Consider the following 243-nt stretch of genomic DNA (forward strand, 5'->3'; position numbering starts at 1 on the left):
TCTCCTTCTGCTTGCTGCGGTGCTTCAGGTGTATCTGCAGCTTCGGGCGTCGCATTCTCCTCTCCTTGTGCTTTGCCTTCTTCTTCTTTTTCTTCATTTTCTTCTTTTTCTTTTCCTTCTTTTTCTTCTTTATTTTCTTCTGTTCCCTCAGTGGGGTTCTGATCGGCCCCCTCCTCTGTATCCTGCGAGAGGTCCCCCGCTCCCTCTCCTCCTGCTTCTGCTGCTGCAGCAACACCGCCAGTC

The 243-nt window shown here is 51.4% G+C and overlaps 1 protein-coding gene across 1 annotated transcript in view; it reads right to left on the reverse strand.

The window, feature by feature from the left end:
- EMH_0020920 (ankyrin repeat-containing protein, putative) overlaps nucleotides 1-97 on the reverse strand; it is a gene marked incomplete at both ends in the record, with an annotated part of 7496 nt that extends 7399 nt beyond the window's left edge. The window contains one exon of the mRNA XM_013501657.1: nucleotides 1-97. Coding sequence (XP_013357111.1) covers nucleotides 1-97 — 97 coding nt within the window.
- Nucleotides 98-243: the final 146 nt, after the last annotated feature.

Source organism: Eimeria mitis, genomic scaffold (genome assembly GCF_000499745.2).
Source record: "Eimeria mitis Houghton genomic scaffold, Emh_scaff729, whole genome shotgun sequence".
NCBI lineage: Eukaryota > Apicomplexa > Conoidasida > Eucoccidiorida > Eimeriidae > Eimeria > Eimeria mitis.